Source organism: Cottoperca gobio, chromosome 14 (assembly GCF_900634415.1).
Source record: "Cottoperca gobio chromosome 14, fCotGob3.1, whole genome shotgun sequence".
NCBI classification, from domain to species: Eukaryota; Metazoa; Chordata; class Actinopteri; order Perciformes; family Bovichtidae; genus Cottoperca; species Cottoperca gobio.
Window position 1 is genome coordinate 10,992,230 of NC_041368.1, and position 18,404 is coordinate 11,010,633.

The window sequence follows — 18,404 nt, forward strand, 5'->3', positions numbered from 1 at the left end:
AAACAAAGAAAATACAAGTCAAGTCGTTTAAGACTACGGAACTCATTTTCAACACTGTCACTGACATAACCGGCGACGCCATCTTTCTTCCAAAGCCGTTGTCCTACTTTGTTTTCTAGTGGTGACTCATCTCGCGTGGTCAAAGAGTCTTTACGATTACCCAGGACTCCTCTGAAACGTATGACCTGTCTCTGGCCTTGGCGTGTAGCGCGGTGTTGCTAGTTGTCAGTGTGTGCTGGCTGTTGGAATTAATTAACGTGATCTATCTAGTGTTCCTGTCCGACAACGCGGCTAGTAATCTGGGAACCGTTACGGCGTAGCTGAGCCACAATGCTGAAATGTAGAACTGTATGGAAAAAGCTTGCACCACTTACTCGTGCTTCCTCTACTGTCTGCCGGCAGAATGTGAGGAGAGCAGGTAAGTTAAGTAACTAATGTTAGGTACAGTAACTTGGTGTGTCCTTGTTAGCTTGCATCAATTCAAACACAAATTGCGTGTAGCATAAAATTGCACAATGGCGACAGTTTGTTAAACCAGAGGGGTATCTTTAGCTTAGTTTAAGTATGTTGACCTTCGTTTGGCTGTTACAGAGCTAACGTAAACTGGCCAAATTAGCAAATGGCAACATGCAGAATTCAATGACATTTTGATAACGAGGTTAGCTCAAACCATATTGCACTTCACTGGTTGTAGCTATCGACTAGAAAGCAACGCTATATTAATGAATGAAAAATAAACTGGTGTGTCACTGTCACATGTTTTATGATTCAGTGCAGGTTTGCAGCATGCTCTATACACATGTTACGCCATAGTCTGTAACCCGTCATATTTTACCATGCTTACATAGGCCGAATTTTATTTGGCTCACGGGTTTTATTTTCAGCCGTGACCCTGAAAGAATAAGCACAGCGTGTACAACAGTGTCCTTCGTGTGCAATGATGAAGAAAGGAAGCAGCAGAAGTATTGTTGTGGCAGAAGTATCAAACTCAATTTCACTAAGGGTGACACTAGGAAATGAGAATCACAGCAAGACATGTATAGTTAGTTAATTAATCACTTAATTGCAATTTTATAAAATGCATATGTATGTGATGATATTGTTGCATGTCCACAAAAAGCCCGAAATAAGTCAACTAAGAAAGTTGCTTAGCCATCACTAAGTCAAGTAACATACAGCCAACTTGCAACAACCTGTCTCGCTGGCCTGCATATGACAAGTCAATGGTTATGTGGGACATTTATTAATAAAAAAAAGATAAGAAAACTATATATATATATATATATATATATATATATATATATATATATATATGTATATATGTATACATGTATACATACATACATACATACATACATACATACATACATACATATATATACACACACACACACACACACACACACACACACACACACACACACACACACAGGCATGCAAATGTCTCCACAAAAAAACCCCTAAAAATTACAAATAAACTTTGCAATCAAGCAAAACACACATGCAGCCTACTTCACAGACCTAAATATGACACATTAATGTTGGCATGCTATTTAGCAACATAGATTGATTTATTGAAAACCTCAAAATTAAGGGGCCGGATCAAAACGAGCTCCTCAAATTGTGTTTGCGTTCTTTCTTAATCAACCTTATTAACAAGCACAATGATAGAATTAGAATATTACCTTGCAAATCAGCACAATATGATTACATCCAAAGTATTTTTCGAGTGACTTATCAACGATCAGCATCCACATATTCTTTACATATATCATACAGCCATCAGCATTTACACAAATTGTTTAAACTTTTAGAAATTGTAATCACGCAGTCTTCTTTGACAACTGAGGTGTTATTGATTGAAGAATGAATATACAATTTGATCAAGTGGCATAGTTAGTCAGATATCTGCAGCCGGATAAACCTCAACAACATAAACAACATACAGGCAATAGATATGTTCATTTAAAAACATCACACATTTAATTTATAAGTCCATATTCAGTGCATTACTAATCAGCTTTTGTGACCTAAAACAAATAAAAGAACTGTTACCGGTGCTGTCGAGGCCCGGTGTATAATACATGGCTTGGAGTTGTTCTGCAACTACGATTGACCTGCTAGCATTACTTTTGTAAGCACCTTCAAAGTTGTTGGACTGAAATTGATGCCGTTTTAACTAATCAAACTGTTATTTGTCAAATTGTTTTCAGGGTTTAACAATGGCAGAATACCAACATATGTACCTGCGGCTCACATGTCCACCGGGCCTGCAGGGGGAGGTAGGGATCTCCAAATGTATGCCATTCTGGTTGGAGCAACGGCCGTTGGTGCTGGAATATATGTGAGTTCGCTTGGTCCGTCACAGAACATGCATTGAAAAGTTATCAGTAGCAGTCGGTTGGTAAATATTCATGGCTGATAACCTTTCTGTTTTCACAGCTATACCAAACTCTCAAGGGAGACGGCAAAAGATATGATGAACGCATTGACGAAATTTCAACAAGATCATATATGAAAGACCTAGAAGAACCAGCCACACCTATCGAGTCAGAGCCTCCTGGTGAGCAATCTTTTATCAACAGATTTATTGTGATAATAAAACTTCAACCTTTTACTTAATTCCACAAACAAGTCCAAATATATTCCCATCAGAGCCACTGCACTCCACTGTTATACTGTTTTGGTTTACTATAAATTAAGACTGTCACTGTTTTGATTAGTATCTTTGTTGTGTTTTAGTTGTGGAAGCCACTGAGACAGAAGGTGAGTGACTTCTCTTTAGATCAAACTCTAACTCTGTTAATGGGTAGTAAAACCTAATCAATGCACCACAATGTACAAAGAGCTTGTGCATAAGCTACAAACCTCTTTAGAACGATGCCTGTATAGCATGTCACACTTTTGACTGAGAGGTCTTAGTTTTTAAATCATAGTTGTCAAGTTATCTTCTAAATGTGCAGCTTCCCTACTTGAAAGGGATGGAAACATCTATCCAAAGAGCAAACTGCTGGTTTTTGTTTTGCAAGTTCAGCAAATAGTCAGACAAGGCAATTAGCAATTGATGCTTAGGTATTTAGGTGGAAAACAAACAGAACAGAGAATTAATATACATTACACACCAACTCAAATAAATGTAAATAGCAAAATATACACATTTGTAATTTACAAATATTTCTATTTCATCAAGTATTAGAACCTTGAATTAATTTACAAATGCACTCCCACTAAATGAAAATAACGAATACACAGCTGCTGTCATCATTTTAACAGGTAATGCATTTCATTTTACCGAGTAAATATGTACTTCTAACGGCATTTTAACTTTAAGTACTTCATCATTTTTAATTAAATACAATTATGCAGTAATCTTTCAATCACAAACAATATAAGAAATTAAAGAAGCCGTTCTGCAAACATGTACACAATCAGCTCACCGAGCCACACACACACAAGCGCGCTACCGATCATGACATAAATCCAGTGTCAATCAAACGAGTAGCGGCAGCGATCTCCAGCAGGTAACCGTCTCTCAAGCTAAAAAGTTCAGCCTCTTTGGTCTCGATAGATATTTCGGCCCTGCACAATCTTGCTCCGGATTTCGACATCGTCAAGAAAACAACATCCTCTCTGCGCTGCCCCATAACACCAAGCGGCGCTCTTTTAAATGGGAAACACTCAGGCAGATTGGTTGCATCCGGTTTGTCCTATTACTATCTGGACAGCTCCAGTTTGACTTGACAATAGTTAAAGGTTATTTATTGTTGACAGTAGGCTTGGAATCGTGTGTCTCTGCAGGGCACGGTGTAGCTTCCTCTTCATTGCAATGTAAACAGCAGAGGTTGAGACCACAACAAAAACCTATTTAAATTCATGGTTCCCACTGGTCCTTGAAAAAGTTTGTGAATTTCAGTGGGAGAAAAGTGAAGGCCTTGAAAGTTTTTAAATAGACATGGGTCATTGAAAGTGCAAAAGTATTTTATGCAATAACAGGAATTTAAGTTATTTTATTTTTGACTTGACACCAGCATATGGATCATGTTCCCCTTTCTGCATGTGTGTCTCCCGCAGTTGTGTCATTGTTTTCTTCGCCACCTGCCTAGAGAGAGTGCGACGGTTAATAACATTGATCAATGTCTCAAACTTTGCCGTGTTGGGTCCTTGAATTTGAGGGAATCGAGCCTGGAACGTCCTTGAACAGTCCTTGAATTTTATGTTTACAAAGGTGTGGGAACCCTGTAAATTAGTGGCGGATTGGTTTAAATGACTTACTTTACCTATCCTCTCTCTGATTAATAAACCTTTTGTATTTTCCATAACAATAAATTATGTTGAATATTAGCCTAAGTTGATAAATTCATAGCTAATGTTTGATAATTCTGATCATTTATTTCTCAGCCGTCCCTGAGCCAGAACCTCAAGCAGCACCTTCCCCAGAAGAGCCGGCCTCCGATGCTGAAACTGTGATCGCCATTGAAACAACTGAACCCCCCCCAGGTTGTCTGCATACTTTTCTATACCCCTACATGCATGCATAACATGTGCCTCCTGTGCAAACTGTGTTTGAACCAAAACGTAATAGGAGAAATAGAGTTCAAAGAGTACTACATGTGGAATTCTGTTTACTACACTTTGTACACGTAGTATACTTTACCTGAGGTGTCAGAAATGTTAACACAAACGGGTAAAGTCAGGTTAGTGCAAAGAAAGCCAGCTGTAAAACACACTGGTTCATTCCGTGTCAAATCAGATTGTGTTCACGCCTTATGTATGTGTGAATGTATGTACCGGTATATGATATTTGATATTGGTAAAATATTTTAGCTGAATTTTGAGAATTGCATAGGTTTTTGCCACCGGGAATTTTTACACCCTAAAAAAATGTCTTAAGCGGGAAGCCATTTTTAGGGTTCAATATCTTCAGACATGCACTGTAGAGCCATGAAGTTTGGTAAAGGCACATACAAAATGCTGTACAAATGATTGAAAAGCACACAGATGTCATATTTATTAATACTAGTCCTTGAAAATGGAAATCAATCCCCCAAAGTATATACTGTTATCATGGAAGTTTCCACATTTCCTGCTAAAAACACCATGTTTAATTGATGTTGTGCCAAATGTCAAGGTTTCTAACATATATTCGATATGGCAAGCCATGTTTGCAATTTGTTGCCTTTTTTGAGTTGCCAATATTGCAATGTGGACTCATTCCTAGGACCTTTAAACGTGTGTGTGAAAAGGCGTCTATGTGTGGGCATTGCGTGTGCAAAGTGACAAGTATCTTCCATATTGTCTCATGTTTAAATTTAACCATATAGGAGGCTTACTATACATAACCCACTACGCTAAAAAAATATGCAATTCTCAAAAGGTTTGTTGTCGATTTGACACGGAATGACCCACCTGTCTTTTCACTCCTCTTTACACCCGGCTAAAAATTGTACCACATTAGTAATATGTTAAATATACAATTTCATGGTGATTACATGTTTTGTACAGGAGTCCCTCTATATGTTCTAACCTTGTGTTTGTCGTCTGTGAGTGTTGTCTATAGCCAGCAGCTGAGAAGTTAACTGCATGACCTGTGACAGCCCTTTTGTTGCAGGAGTTTATTTTCATTCATTGCAAGTGTCATGATCAGTGTTCATCGTTCTCTTGGGTTTCAGTTACTTTGTGTCGTCTAACCTTGCACGTTAACCTCTTACAGTTTCAGTACCACGTAGGACACTCACATACTCGCCTCCATTCTGATCTGTAAATATTTCAGTTTTTGTAGGATCTAGTCTTTGGGGTTGTCTGTATTTTCTACAAATATCTTGGCTCCCAGTGTGCTTTGTTATATTTGTGATATAATATTTACCCTCCTCTGACATTTTCTCTGACTGTCACATTTTCTTTGTAAATAATGGGATAATAGCATAGTACTCAACATTGTTTTATACTGTTATTATATGTGATTGTGTTGTTCATATTTGGAAGCTGCCCTTTGAAGTGCATTATGTTTCTTACCTCTAAACTCTTCATGCTGTGTCTAAAATGCAAAAAGTCTTCACAGCAGTTTCTAATTTAAACAGGAAGTCTTCAAACAGAAAGGTCCTCCTGGTACTTGACATGCTGTCATCAACACATACAAAGGTTTTAACTCCATACTCTCCTTGATGGTAAACAGTGTGTACGTCTCTGTAGAAGTTAACCACGAATTGGGCAGCTTCCACTTGTTTATTGTGTTAGTGTGCATGCTCTACATAATGTTCCCAGGGTGAATCTGAGGAAACGCATGGATCCTGATGGTCTTCCCCTTTTGATAATCGCTTAAAGAATTTAACTCATACTATGGATTGTCCCAACAGCAGAAGAGCCAGTGGTAGAAGCAGAGCCAGTGGTAGAAGCAGAGCCACCTGCTGCACCTGTAGTTGAGGAGGGTAAGATTTGATAAGAAAGGATACTCTGATCTAATTCATTTACTCATTCTATTAAAAAATACTAGTGCATTGCCTCAAAACGCGCTGAACGGCTTGACCCTGTGGTTTTGCCGCTTGCAGCTTTCTCGAGGACCGCTCATACACTCGACACTACAAATCCTAGAGACCTGAGCAATACACCTACCATGGCATAGTTGTGTCACACACCCAAGTCGCAGCTTCTCGTGGTCAGAAACACCTCTGAACTAGTCAAAAAACCTACCCGGGGCAGACTTTACTGTAAGGCAGGTAGATACTGCCTGGAACACACCCAAGTTGCTGCTACTTGGGGTCATTAATGTCGGCGAAATACACTCTGGTTCGATTCTGCTTCCTGTAGGCCATCTCTTGTTGACTCCCAGGGGAGTGAAGAAGTGTTCGGTTGTAGCATTTTATCCAGCATCCATGTAACCAGGACTATCCTCCACTAAAGACCAAAGATGTGCTCATAAGTTTCTTGGGAAAAAAACATTAAAAAATGACATATCGACTAAAGGAATCTGGGTCAACTAAGACCAACACGAACAATAAGTCAACTAACCGACTAAGAGGGGACAGCCCTACATGTAACATTAGTATATCCAGCATCGAGCAGTAAAAGTGAACTGCAGTCAATTAGATGCGGCCTGTAAAGGCCCACTGCAGACGACATGCTGGACAGTAAGCAGAGCCCTGAAGCCCCGCCCCTGCTGCTTCACAGAGCGCTGTTCACTCGTTTAAAACAAAGTTTATTAGTATCGAACGTGCCGCATGTAGAAATTGCACCAAGTTTGGCGCTGCACGTCCTTGGGTTCCCAGCTATACACCCACCAAGTGTGAAGTAGATCACATGAACAGTTCTGCAGATACACAGACAGAGGTTCCTTGATTTATAGTTAGATATTCAAATGCCATTTACGCCTCTGCTTTTCCATCTGACCTGAGTCTGTAGTAGATGCACTTCAGCTCAGTTAAGGATGTATTTCAGAAATTATCTGTAGTGCACATCAGAGGTTATTCTGTAACTTTGCCACTATACTACCAGAACCATCAGCCCCCTCTGAGCCGTCCCCAACAGAGCTTACAGAGCTTACAGAGCCGTCCCCGGCACCTGTTGTGGAGAGTGGTAAGCCAGCTCTGTCAGACCTGTGCATGGAACCAGTGATGTACATTTACCACATCTGAGGGTTTATTTTGTCTTAACTGGTTAATGCTCCGGTTATACTAACAGAATCTACAGCAGCAGAAAGCACCGCAGCAGAGCCAACTGAGCCTCAGCCGGAAGTTGTTGTGGCAGAGAGTGGTAAGACCATAGTCCAGCCTCGGTTGGAGTAGGGAAGCGGGCAGACTCTGAAACCTTTTTCCCATTTTGTTAGCATTAATTTCAAACACCTTTTCTCCTATTTATATGTTTAGCATTTTTTCTCATTACAGCTCTTCTCACTGCCTGTTTGTGTCTTTTTCACATTGTCTTGGTTCTTGTAATGATAAAGGTTAACACACATTAGTAATATATTCTAAACTTGTGAGTGTTGTCTATATCCAGCAGCTGAGAAGTTAACTGCATGACCTGTGACAGCCCTTTTGTTGCAGGAGTTTATTTTCATTCATTGCAAGTGTCATGATCAGTGTTCATCGTTCTCTTGGGTTTCAGTTACTTTGTGTCGTCTAACCTTGCACGTTAACGTCTTACAGTTTCAGTACCACGTAGGACACTCACATACTCGCCTCCATTCTGATCTGTAAATATTTCAGTTTTTGTGGGATCTAGTCTTTGGGGTTGTCTGTATTTTCTACAAATATCTTGGCTCCCAGTGTGCTTTGTTATATTTGTGATATAATATTTACCCTCCTCTGACATTTTCTCTGACTGTCACATTTTCTTTGTCAATAATGGGATAATAGCATAGTACTCAACATTGTTTTATACTGTTATTATATGTGATTGTGTTGTTCATATTTGGAAGCTGCCCTTTGAAGTGCATTATGTTTCTTACCTCTAAACTCTTCATGCTGTGTCTAAAATGCAAAAAGTCTTCACAGCAGTTTCTAATTTAAACAGGAAGTCTTCAAACTGAAAGGTTCTCCTGGTACTTGACATGCTGTCATCAACACATACAAAGGTTTTAACTCCATACTCTCCTTGATGGTAAACAGTGTGTACGTCTCTGTAGAAGTTAACCACGAATTGGGCAGCTTCCACTTGTTTATTGTGTTAGTGTGCATGCTCTACATAATGTTCCCAGGGTGAATCTGAGGAAACGCATGGATCCTGATGGTCTTCCCCTTTTGATAATCGCTTAAAGAATTTAACTCATACTATGGATTGTCCCAACAGCAGAAGAGCCAGTGGTAGAAGCAGAGCCAGTGGTAGAAGCAGAGCCACCTGCTGCACCTGTAGTTGAGCAGGGTAAGATTTGAATAAATACGGCCCAGGTTGAAAACAAGTTATCCTTTTCAAAGATGTATTTCAGAAATTATCTGTAGTGCACATCAGAGGTTATTCTGTAACTTTGCTACTATACTACCAGAACCATCAGCCCCCTCTGAGCCGTCCCCAGCAGAGCTTACAGAGCTTACAGAGCCGTCCCCGGCACCTGTTGTGGAGAGTGGTAAGCCAGCTCTGTCAGACCTGTGCATGGAACCAGTGATGTACATTTACCACATCTGAGGGTTTATTTTGTCTTAACTGGTTAATGCTCCGGTTATACTAACAGAATCTACAGCAGCAGAAAGCACCGCAGCAGAGCCAACTGAGCCTCAGCCGGAAGTTGTGGCAGAGAGTGGTAAGACCATAGTCCAGCCTCGGTTGGAGCGGGGAAGCGGGCAGACACTGAAACCTTTTTCCCATTTTGTTAGCATTAATTTTAAAAACCTTTTTTATTTTAATTGAATTTTTTTTACATTTTCTCAATACAGCTTCCCCCCTGCCTCTTTAAATCGCATGGGTTCTTGTAATGATAGCGTTTAATCTCACTCACATTAATATTTTAATTTCTATTTCCATTTTCCTTCACAGGTATATTTGTGTAAGTCATGGGGACTGATGAGCTTCCAAGATCATGCACTGACTGTCTCTCCTGTTTTTGCTATTTTCTCTCTCTCTCTCTCTCTCTCTCTCTCTCTCTCTCTCTCTCTCTCTCTCTCTCTCTCTCGTGCTTGCTGTTGCTCTCTCATGCAAACTCCAGGAGACTCTGCAGCTGCCTCTCTTGACGTCCCCTCACACACCCCTTACCTTCTTATTGGCGGAGGTACCGCCTCTTTTGCTGCTGCCCGGTCTATTCGAGCCAGAGACCCCGGTGCCAAGGTTAGCATTCAGTTTATCACTCATTGTTTCCTGAGTTTCTCAGTTACATTTATGTGTTATTCTTCATGTACTGTCTCTGTCTTTTTTCAAATTGTTGCTACCAGGTATTGATTGTGACTGAGGAGCCAGACGCTCCATACATGAGACCCCCTCTTTCTAAGGAACTGTGGTTCTCTGATGACCCCAGTGTGACAGAAACACTGCGTTTCAAACAGTGGAATGGAAAGGAAAGGAGGTGTGTTTACGTTTATTTGCATTGTGCTTTTGGTATATCTAATTATGATAATGCCTATGATAATATATCTGTTTGTCTCACTTTCTCAACATGTGATAAGTTAGACTGTTGTCCTGTGACATCTCTTTGCTTTCATCACAAAATTGAGAGTTTCTGTTGGTGGCACTTTTTATATTCAGGTGGACATCACCGTCGCATGTTAACTCTCAGCACTAAACTGTTTACTGTCTTCCCCTTTTTACACTATTCACAACATTAATGTTTATGTCAAACAAAACTTGCATAACTTGCGCGCCCGTAAAGTTGTGCAACTTATTGCAATTCTTCCTCTTTCTGGCGTCTGATTACAATTATTCAAATGTTCTTGAGGCGAATGCGTCGCTTGGGAGATTTGAGAGTCAGCCGAGCTTGCCACAGTGCAAGTTCTTTTCAAACCTCCCAGGGGAAGACGGGAGGATTTGGGAAAGAAGGTTCATATAATAACCTTGTTTTTAATTCATTTCTTTACAGAAATGACATGTCGGGGAGCTTTCTTAATTTGTTTTTCATGACACAACTGTCATTGCATCCCAAAATGAAATGAGTTTGAGCAGACACCAGTTATAAATATGCTTCAGCTACCACCAACTCTGATGAGGCAAATAAAAATTCACTGTAACTGCGTGGGGCTATTAGCACTGATCTTTGTGAATTGGAAAGTTTTTTCAGGCTCATTTGCATAGAAAGGGGCCAATTTTGTGACAAAGGTATACACATTACCTAATTTTATTATGTGCAAATAGCACAGGAGCACAGAGACGCAGTTAGGGATGCATTTCAGCCTTTGCGGGTGCTTTGACTTTGACTTTTGTGTTTTACTTGCCAGTATCTTCTTCCAGCCACCATCCTTCTACATTAAAGCAGAAGAATTGGCTGCTGCAGAAAATGGTGGAGTGGCAGTTCTCACCGGCAGAAAGGTTTGCTTATATTTGTTTTCCTTCAACAGTCAGACACTACGGTGTGCTGATGCTATGATATACAGTACGTGATATCACAGGTCATTTGATACGTGATTGTAGTATTCATACCAGAATAAAGGAATTTTATTTGCTGATGTAAATGTACTTTTTGACTATTTAGATTTCTGATCAGTAATGCATGATTTAATTCATTTTAGGTGGTTCACATGGATGTGAGAGGAAACAAAATAAAACTGGACGATGATACTGAGATTTCATATGACAAGTGTTTGATTGCTACGGGTAAGCCCCTTTCAATAATGCATTTATTACCATGTGTGGTTTCAACTTGGTAGAAGCTCATTTGAACTGTTCCCTTCAGGTGGTGTACCGAGAAATCTACTGGTCATTGAAAGAGCAGGAGAGGAGGTGATGAAGAAGACAACGTTGTTCCGCAAGGTCAGTGTTCAGCCACAAGGGGGCGATGGCTCTATTTCAGTTTAGGAACGTGTGTCTGACATGGAAATATTTAGATGGTAGTATTTTCCAATCTGAATAAATTGTTTGGAAGTTTTAGATTATAACAAGATATACTCTGAAGGTTTATTTCACCACTCTGGAATAGATCATTCAGTGAGCAAAATGATTGTTTCCTCTCATAATTTTAGTTATACTTTGTATTATTATTTTTTAAACAGCAGGAAATGCAGATACTTTGCTCAGTAACTCCAAAAGTATTAATGGGGCTGCAGTTTGTGCAATATTGACTTTTGTTGGCTGCACCTTTCAATAGTCTGGTTGTCGGTCTGATATTATGGTTTTATTTTTATTTTATTAGTTTAGACGTGCATGTCTTGTTTTTGGTTTTGTTTTTTTGGTCAACTATTGATTTAATTTTTATTTTACTTTTATTATCTTTTGGTTTGAATTCAAATGACATTCATTGTTACTGGTTGGTTGATGATCTTATTTATTTTTGGTGGTTTTAACCCACATGCATCTGTTTTAATTCTTTACTTGTGCTTAATTCTTTAACCCATCTAAATAGTGCTTGTGGCTTCATCGTCCGTGGTTGCTCACACGTTGTGCAGCACATTGTGCTTCCAAATAAAGTTTTGTGCTATATAAATAAAGTTTTGCTTGCTTACAGTCCCTTTTATATGTGCACAGACAAGTTAACACACTCGTATAAGGTCATTTCATTGTGTTAGTAACTGTGTGACATATCACTATCAAAAGAAAGAGTAAGTTTGACATTTGTTCTCCTCTACAGATCGAGGACTTCAAATCACTGGATAAGGTCTCCAGAAACGTCAAATCTATCACAATCATTGGAGGCGGATTCTTGGGCAGCGAGCTGGCCTGTGCCCTCGGCAGGAGATGTAAGACGAACGGACAAGATGAGAAAATGACGGAACAGATAATACTTCTGATGATTAACACATTCAGATGTTTCTTTGTTGTTGGATCACTTATCCTCTTTCTTCTTTTTTCAGCATCGGAGTTTGACCTGGAGGTGATACAGATGTACCCGGAGAAGGGCAACATGGGAAAAGTGTTGCCAGAGTATCTGAGCAACTGGACAACAGACAAAGTCAAGAAAGGTTCATGTCTATTTTGTACTCTAGCATGTCTGAACTTTCATATCTAGTTGCACACCCTGAGAAAAAGAGTTTAATTTGTTCTTTTATTAATCATCCTCCCCTTTGGTTTTCTAGAGGGTGTGAAAGTTATCTCAGAAGCTCTGGTGAAATCTGTGGTCTGCAAAGATGACAAGTTAGAAATCCAACTGAAGGATGGCCGATTGGTAGGTTCAGGTTTTCGCAGTGTAATTCCAGTGCGATCCAGGAAATGACTCATTAGTTACTGATTATCTTGTGCTCCACCTCGTAGGTGAAAACTGACCACATTGTCGCAGCTGTTGGCCTGGAGCCCAATGTTGACCTTGCTAAGTCAGCAGGTCTGGAGGTGGACTCGGACTTTGGTGGCTTCCGTGTCAATGCAGAGCTGCAAGCTAGATCCAATATTTGGGTGGTAAGTTGATGATGAGAAGATAGTTGTTGCAGTATTAGCAGTAGCATTAGTATTAACAGCCAACGATTATGACTTGCTGAAACAGTGACTTTTTTATATTTATGTGTCAATGTAATTTACTTATTTCCATGAAACTTATAAGCACATTTCTACTAAACACAAGATTCAAAGTTGTGCTTTTGCATGACTTTGTGGAGAAACTCGATTAAATCAACTAATGATCAATCAGTCGTCAAAATCGTACGAGTGTTAGTTCACTAGAATTTCTTTAGTCTACTCGAAGGACAGCTCTGGATACAACTCACCTATTTGGACAGACGTGTATTTATTTAAACATGGAAACTCTTTTTATCACCCACTTTTACTGAGTTGATCAAAAATACTAAAAACAAACTCAGGTCATGGTCCAGAAAATAATGAACCTCTGTAGTATAGGTAGGAATTTTAATCCATATCATCTATCCCCTCTGTCTGGATTCAGGCAGGAGATGCTGCATGCTTCTATGACATCAGACTGGGCCGCAGACGAGTGGAGCACCACTGATCACGCCGTTGTGAGCGGAAGACTAGCAGGAGAGAACATGACCGGAGCCAATAAACCCTACTGGCATCAGTCTATGTTCTGGTGAGTGTAAGGGGTACTTCCTATTTCCTGCTAGTGATGCAAACTCAAGACTTTCATTGGTCACAAATTCAAACCATTTTGCATATCAGAGCTGTAGCTGCAAGCCATGAAACGAGCTTAAAGTGGAAATGAAGGGAGATATTTGAGAAAGCGAGAGCCAGTCTGAATTGTTAATTGTACGGGTCCACATTCTTTGAATACACAAGTGGGCACTGGGGCAGCATGTACAATTCTACAAATGACTCAGATTGAATCCTTTTATAAGTCAGATGTACATGCATGATTGCGTTGAAGCCTTGAATACCATTAAGTAAAATATTTAAACTGTCTTTAGAGGACATTAGTAGGTTTTTCCAGCAGAGGGCTGCATTACTCAGCCATAACATCTACCAGATATTCAGCGAGATCCCAAACTGGAACTACAGAGTGGAATATGGCCCGCACGACACCGATAAATGCTGTATTTAGCAACTGGTGAAATATGACACACTGCTGACTACATGGGTTCATTGCAGTCCCAAAACAAATCAGAGGGCCATTAATCAATCTATGGAGACTTATGCACCAGCAGATGTCGATATTCCTATGAATGGCAGTGTAATGTGTCTGTTTAACCCGGCAGCAATCATTTAGTTGCCACTAAAGGTCTCTCAATCAAAACAATAACACAAGATGGAGTTTGGTGGTGTTGTGAAGTAGAGTGGGATCATGGGAGTTGTTGTGTTTATTTACATTGCTGTCAATGTACAGTTTAAAATCAAAGGCATTTACTGTAAAATACTGCATATAAAACATGCATATAACATATTTCAAAAATATATTAAATGCTTAAACTCACTATTAAAACAAAGTCTGCAATTGTACGTATCCTATATGCTGCTTACAGCTGTTGTAATACTAATACAGTTTGTGCCGTGTTGTGCCCCTTGAATTAGTGGGAATTGAAAGTCCTTTTTAAAGTCCTTGAATTTTATGATTAAGAAGGTGTAGGAACCATGTAAAAGCCTTTACCAGGAACGTTGGCACACTAAACCTGAAAAAATGCTCCTTCAGGTTCCTAAAAATCGTAAAATGTTAATAAGCCATAGGTCTGGATGTTTCTGAATGATGTCATATTTAGTGTGCAGACTCTATGGGCAAAATGACCACAGCATGTCAATGTTAAGGTAATTCTCTCTACTACTTCAGGTCATCAGCCAGCATGAAACTATTCTTGTAGTGGTGGGGGGTCGTCAGTAAAGTTCACAATTCTTTTTTTAGCAAGTGCCTTCTCAGCCCTGTTTGTTTTGTGTTTGTCTGTAGTAGGAGCTGTGGGAGGTACACAAACAAACAGTACACAGTTTTTTGGAAGCTTTTTGACAGTAAAGTTTTAGAATCTAGAAATTGCAATACTTTTCATTGGAGGATAAACTTTGGCAAAACTATTTTCATTCCATTACATTTTGCTGACTCTTTTGTCCAATGCGACTTGCAATAAGTGCAAACAATCATAAGGATACAACTCCGAACAGCAAGAATCTTGCAAGTACATTAGCTACAAATAAGTCCAACATAGAGAAGCGATGGAATAAAAAACCCAACCATTGGCTTCAAATATGCCAAACCAATTTACATGCTACATACAAAAATAAGATTTTTATAAAAAAAAATGTATTGGCCAAGGTACATTTGAAACCGATGGGTTTTCATAATGAGACAGAGGTGTGAGGACTTTATGCTGACCTGATATCAATGGGTAGCTCGTTCCACCATTTTGAAGCCAGGATAGCAAACGGGCAGGCTTTATTTGAGGGGGTATCTGGGTCCCACTCGCTCGCAGTGTGAGAATAGTGAGCCGATTGGCCAATGCAAAGCGAAGTGAGTGAGCTGGGGTGTATGGTTTGACCATGGCCTGGATATAAGAAGGGCCTGATCCATTCACAGCACAGTAGGCCAGCACCAGTACCAGTGTCTTGAAACAGATTCAGACCGCCACTGGTAGCTAGTGAAGTGAGCGGAGAAGCGGTGTAGTGTGGGAAAACTTGGGTAAGTTAAAGACCAGTCGGGCTGCTGTATTCTGGATTTAGCTGCAGTAGTCAAGGCATGAGATGACAAGTGCCTGGACCAGAAGCTGTGTTGCCTTCTGGGTCCGACAGAGATCTTCTCCAAGTTACCCTGTAGGTGCAGTCTTTGAGGTAGGATGTGAGCAGGGAGAGAGCAGAGCCTGAAACTCCCAGTTCTTGAAGGGTGTAAAGGAGGATCTGGTGGTTCACTGTGTCGAACGCAGCAGAAGGGTCCAGAAGGATGACAACAGAGGAGAGGGAGGCTACTCTAGCAGTGTGAAGTTTGTCAGTGACAGTGAGGAGGGCAGTCTCAGTTGAGTGGCCTGCCTTGAAACCAGATTAGTGCTGATCAAGAAGGTTGTTCTGGTGAAGGTAAGACGAGAGTTGATTGAAGTATTTTGGAAATAAATGGAAGAAGAGACAGGTCTGTAGTTGTTCACTTCAGAGTGTGTTTTGTTTAGGAGAGGGTTCACTCTTGCCTCTTTTTTTTAAGAGTGTTTGGAAAGAGATGAGAGGGTCCAGAGGGCAGGTGGTAGGTAGTAGAGCGGGCAGAGGTAACGAGGGTTAGAACTTCATTTGGAGAAAGGGAGGAGAAACAAGTTTGAGAGGGGGAGAGTGATATGGATGGTGAACAGTTGATGTTAGTCGGTAAGTTGTAAAATAAAAAGCGTATGCCATCTCTTTCTTTCTTCCATCTCTGAGTTGACAAAGTGGCATGGTAGAAGGGAAGAAGGATTTGGGGTACTGGGGGGATCAAGGAGTGGAGAAGGATTGAATTTTAGATTGAAAGAAAGTGCTTTTTGCTTCAGAAATGGAGAAAGAGGAGAGAATAGATTGATAGGCAAGGAGGTCATCAGGGTGTTTTGATTGCAACAATTCTTTTTCAGCTGCCCGTAGAATGGTTCTGTCAGTACGCACTGAGTCGTCCAACCAGGGAGCTGGAGGGGACTAGCACATTTTCAACAGAAATGTGCAGATGATATGGTTTTGCTTAGTAAACTTGGCACAGAATGATAGTAAGTCGCGCTGATGTGTCCACTTACAGTATAGTGACTCAATCTCCGGGGGCATTGGCCAATATTTCTGGGGTTTGTGTGTAGCCAACGGATATCAAGATAATGGATAACCGGTCATTTTAAAGTCAGTACTACTCAAATTACAAACCAAAACGCTTCCGGTAGATTCTGCATTCAGAGGGATCAAGGTCACTGCAACCTCAAAAACTACGTTTTTTTGCCATAACTCAAGAATGAATATGCAAACTATGACAATTTCACACAAATGTGAAAATAGAATAAAATAAAAAAGTGATGACAAACATGGATGTAAACTGCAACTTGACTTGTTGGCCGAGGCATACAACAGCGAGGAGTTAATTCTAGTTTTAAATTACAGGAAAAAGAAATCTGTGAAGAAAGAATACTTCTTGACCTGAGAGCTTTGATTCAGCGTCTTCCATGTTTTCTAATCTCATTTGGTTTCTGACAGGAGTGACCTGGGTCCTGATGTGGGCTATGAGGCGATTGGGATTGTAGACAGTAGTCTACCAACAGTAGGAGTATTCGCCAAAGCCACTGCAAAGGATACACCTAAAGCTGCTACAGAGCAGTCAGGTATTTATGAAGTGTTTATCCTATAAAGCAAAACAAAATCAGTGGATTTGAGAACCAAGGCAAAGATTTAGTCTTACCCGTTAAATGTTTTGCAGGAACTGGAATCCGCTCTGAAAGTGAAACAGAGGACACGGCTACTAGCCCAGTGGCCTCTTCAGCACCTGCTCCCGCTGTGGTGCAGCACAAAGACGAGTATGGAAAAGGAGTCATCTTCTACCTGAGAGACAAAGTGGTGGTGGGCATTATCCTGTGGAACGTGTTCAACAGGATGCCCGTCGCAAGGAAGGTACGTCACTTTGTGAGAAAAATGCTTTGTGTCATAGCAAGGATTTAAGATCTAGATTTGGTTATTGTAAATTATTTGTTTTGTAGATCATCAAGGACGGAGAGGAACACGCAGATCTGAATGAAGTGGCCAAACTGTTCAACATCCACGACGATTAAGATGGCGGAAGCCAGCACTTATTATAGTAGGGGGAGTCGAGCTTCATGTGAAGACTGAACTCTTGAAGACACAACCGATCACATGTACACAACAGGAGGATTCATGTAAATTATGTCATGTCGCTGAAATATTTTTCATATTTGGAATTTGTATCTTCTGCACCCGTTTGCGTTTTTTTTCTTCTATCCAGGATAAAGTCATCGTCTCATTTTCCACCAAATCTTTTTCTCATGTTTAAAAAATCAACAACCAAAAAACATGGTCAAAGATGTGATTCTGCTTTTTCCCATACCAGGCTGAAAATGCTGAGCATGGATTATTGTTTTCCTCTGTGTGATCAGAGCAGCTCGTTGTGAAAGCAGCTGCAATAAAGGCTATTTTTAAATTGGAGTGATCCCATTATTTTAATTTTGCTCCTAGATAGTAGCTCTGATGACAGATAAGTTGACAGGCGTTCTGAGTTGTGATGGTTGTTAAAGTCTGTGTGGTTGAGCTCATCTGTCCTGAAGCACTTTAATCAATATGACCTGCTTGGCACATTGACTTCGGTCAGACATGTGCATACTAGTGATTGGGCCTTTTTTATATTGAGTGAAGTGATGTTAAAGGTCTACTGTAGCCTCAGCACTGGGTACATGCAGTTGTATAAAGGGCACCTGACAAGTAGGTCTACATTTCACAGTACAATGTAATTAAGCAGAGCAAATGTGCGCTGCAACAAG

General features: G+C 40.2%; 1 protein-coding gene across 1 annotated transcript; it reads left to right on the forward strand.

Annotated features, from left to right (window-relative positions):
* The first annotated feature begins 146 nt into the window (after window positions 1–146).
* Window positions 147–18,072, forward strand: aifm1 (apoptosis inducing factor mitochondrion associated 1). Its single transcript, XM_029447899.1, is given in 25 exon segments — window positions 147–418; window positions 2,214–2,344; window positions 2,443–2,563; window positions 2,743–2,766; window positions 4,399–4,497; window positions 6,354–6,425; window positions 7,489–7,569; window positions 7,675–7,746; window positions 8,782–8,853; window positions 8,975–9,055; window positions 9,161–9,229; window positions 9,632–9,750; window positions 9,855–9,985; window positions 10,851–10,941; window positions 11,142–11,226; window positions 11,306–11,382; window positions 12,197–12,305; window positions 12,420–12,527; window positions 12,642–12,730; window positions 12,817–12,957; window positions 13,439–13,498; window positions 13,500–13,582; window positions 17,113–17,237; window positions 17,333–17,523; window positions 17,610–18,072. Coding segments are annotated over 25 exon segments (2,391 nt in total). The 5' UTR covers window positions 147–330; the 3' UTR covers window positions 17,682–18,072.
* Window positions 18,073–18,404: the final 332 nt, after the last annotated feature.